At 34.8% G+C, this 3,701-nt stretch overlaps 1 protein-coding gene across 1 annotated transcript; it reads right to left on the reverse strand.

Annotated features, from left to right (window-relative positions):
- LOC107642575 (chaperone protein dnaJ 11, chloroplastic) lies at positions 787-1,597 on the reverse strand (the record flags this gene model as incomplete). Its single annotated transcript, XM_016345971.1, is given in 1 exon segment — positions 787-1,597. A coding segment is annotated over 1 exon segment (517 nt), but the record flags the coding sequence as incomplete, so codon positions are not given.

The raw sequence follows: 3,701 nt of genomic DNA on the forward strand, positions 1-3,701 counted from the left end.
TAACGGAAGAGTTTTAAGTGTATCAAAAATACTGCTATTTCAGTTATTTTAACTATTAATCTAAATTATAAAAATATATATTAATTAAAATCAACGATTAAAAACAATTAAAATACTAATATTCTCGGTACACTTAAAATTTTTTCAATATTATAAACTAAGTTGATATCTATTAAAAATTGAAAGAGTTTGAAAACAATATCTCAAATTTATAGTATGTTGAATATTCTAAATGATTGTTTGGATATCACCAATTGTGGAGATAAAACCAAAATTAATAGGTTTTCAAGTTCCCAACGGAAGCACGTCACCGTCCATGTCATGCTTCGTTGCTTCATTAGCTTTGGAAGTTGAAAATACGGAGCGTTGAAGTAATCAAGTAGCTTCCCTCTCTGTGTGTATCAATTCAACGGACAGTAGAACCTCACCGTCGTAGAGTACTCGTATATGTGTATGCCGTAATCTCTATCTTCTAGAAACCTTGAGCTTCTAGAATTTCGTTACCCCACCCACATGGTGTTGAGTGTTGACTTTAATTTCAAGGTCCCAATCATCCGGAGTGGCATTTCTATCTAACAAGTTATTTTCAAGAAAGCCAAATTGCCTTGTTTTGTACTTTTGGATAACTCTCCCATCCATCATCCACAGATTTCACAACCTCAAAGTTCAATTTATCCTATGCTTAGCTGATTAGTAGCAATCAACCTCCAACTAATTTTAATTTAGTCTATTATTTTTCAGTAAAAATTCAAGGAAATATAACACAATAAGTTGAAAATAGTAGAATAGTCATGAAAAGAAGACATGTCAATTTTCTTTTTCTTTTTTCTCAATTTTTCATTTTTACACAAAAGAAAGGGTACACTGTAAGTACTCGTGACCCCCTTTTTTTTGGTGGGACAAAACTCAGCAGATTCTAGTTCTGTAAATTAGCAAGTTGCCTCTACATCTACGCGTACATGTACAAATACGTAGTATAATACGTAATAACTAACTAATAACTATGATCAAGGGCAAGGGCAAGGCGTTTCAATAACTCCGCCTTCTCGCTTGTTTTCGTGACTCGGCCGAGTCGACTCACTACCAGCACTGGTCCGTTTCCCAGTTCCGGCTGGTGTAGCCAGAAAATACGGATGCCGTCGACAACGGCCGTTGCCGCATCCCGAATAGGCTCCGATCATAAGTGGCGCGCTTCTCAGGATCGGACAAAGTACAGTAAGCATCGTGAATCCTCATAAACTCGTCCGCCGAGGAGCTTTTCCGATCGATCGCCGCCACGTCCGGGTGGCAGACTCTGGCGAGTCGCCGGTACGCCGCCTTGATCTCCTGGCTGGAGGCACCGGCGGGAATACCAAGAACCTCATAGAGAGAACTGCAGGAAGGGATGATGGCGTCGGGGTTCAGAAACGAAGGCCTCTTTTGGTCCGTCCAGGTAGAGCGTGCTTCTGCGGTGGCTGTAGCGGTGGCGAAGGAGACAATCGGGCGGGATCTGACGCGAGAAGGCGGCGGAGCGACGGATCCTCCGATGAAGTTAGCGGCGGGGAGAGTGGAAGGAAAGGATGCAGATGAAAGCATGTTTGATTGTTGAGTTGGTTTGAATTGGAAATGGAATGCGAGGAATGAAATGGGGATTAGGGTTCTTATAAAAGAGAGGAGAGAGAAAAAAGGAATGGGGTTGTGAGTGGGGTCCACCACCAGCACATACCATTGGCATAGCCGTGGTAATCTTGTGTTAGGACTTTTTTGTGTGAGAAAGGCTTATCCAATTCTATGGGCAATTTTGCTGACTCACCACTTATTTGGCTCTCTACCTATTATAATTAAAAATAATAGCTATTATTATTGATTACATTTAACACCGCTGGTACCATAGCCAGTGGCATCTGAGTTAGCCATCGTTGTCAAATTTAGGCGCAACAACACTGTGGCCTACCACAACTTGGTTAGTATTTGTGATTCGCTATGCCTCGCTCTCATCCAAAACACCGGATTCAATTGAAAAGGAAGCTCTGTGGAGAAGCCATCGGAACCTCAATTATTTATACTTAGATCATGTGTCTTAATAAGTTGTATCTTGAGATCTTATTAAGGAACTGTACACTGTAATAAGTCTGTAACCAAAGCATTTAACTTGAACTGACCTTCACATGTTCCAACATTAATTTTTTTATATATTTAATTAAAATATTGAAAGTTCATATTATATCTTGAGAAACTTAAATAAAAGAATTCTTGGCCTTGTCTTTCTTATTCAAGATCCACACCCTACCATAAATTGTTATGCCTCTAACTTTATTATTGTATCTTTATTTGTCGACTAAGGGGGACAAATTTATATGTTTGTGATGTGAACATCATTCAATATATATAAATTAAGACATCCTGGAAAACTTAGATCTTCGAATAATAATTAAACATTCCATAATTTGGATCACATATTATTGGAGGAATTAGCTCTTCACAAATGGTAATGACAAAATGTCTTACAACTTGTGCATTTTGCCATTTTCTGCAAGTAGAAGCACTACGGCCAAATCAAGTCGATTTAACTTTTCATATCACGAAAGAGAAGGGATGAGGAGACAAAAAATTGTGGGGTCTATCATTGGGAGCTTCTATAATATCTAAGGTTAAGATGCCTTAGTTACCTAAGAAAAAAAATACTTCTCTTCTTATGTATTTGAATTTGTTCTAGAAAAATTGTGAATACAAGTAACAAAATCCTTATGTGAAATACGACTAGTATTAAAAAGGTTAATATAGTAATTAATCTTTATGGTAAACTTTTGTCTAACTGAATTTCTTCCAGAAAGAATTTATCATTGTTTCTATTTACCAATATGTACCTTATTATTACATGATGCTCATACTGAAATTGACATGAAGTAATTTATACTCCATTTAATTATATATGTTTTTTGGTTGAATCTAATCTCAACTATTAATAATTAAAATATGTCACATTCAGCGGGGGACATAATTGCTTTGCTTTAAAATTAAAGAAATAATGAAGATATATGTGAAATACCAACTTATAAATGCTGGGATGCTTACTTTTTGGATTCATGGATTAATAAGAAGATATATTTAATTTGAAACAAAGTAAGTGACCAAACAATGGCTCATGTGACACTCAAATTAAACACACTCCTTCACTTCTCTGACTCTCCTCCGTGTCTTCTTAACAACAACAACAATAATGACCAAATTACCAAAATTCTGTAGGAAATAATGAATTCATATGAAATACCTTTAGGTTTAATTATTTATTTTTTCTGAGATGGTTAATGTCTAATTATCTGTAAATATATTAGTATTTATTTTTATTACCTTTAAAAATAAAATAAATTGCCACTAAAAATGATTTTTTTGTAACAGTGCATTTGTAAGGATTTAATTAAAAAGATGGATGATGCGTGCATTTTTACAACTATAGCAGCTAAGAATTATTATGTTGCTGCCTTTACATACTTTATTTGAGGTTAGACTACAGTATAAGCCTAGCACTTCAGTGTGTTTACATAGCATAACATGCTCTCTTCAGACTGTTACATGGGAATAATGGTAAATTTATATTTATTAAACGTTTTTGTAACGTTTTTTATTAATAAATACTTAATTATAAAATAAAAATAATATAAAAATTGATTTAAAATTTTTTAAATATAAAATTTAATTATTAATTTGATAAAATTATAAAG

This window comes from Arachis ipaensis, chromosome B05 (assembly GCF_000816755.2).
Source record: "Arachis ipaensis cultivar K30076 chromosome B05, Araip1.1, whole genome shotgun sequence".
In the NCBI taxonomy this organism is placed as follows: domain Eukaryota; kingdom Viridiplantae; phylum Streptophyta; class Magnoliopsida; order Fabales; family Fabaceae; genus Arachis; species Arachis ipaensis.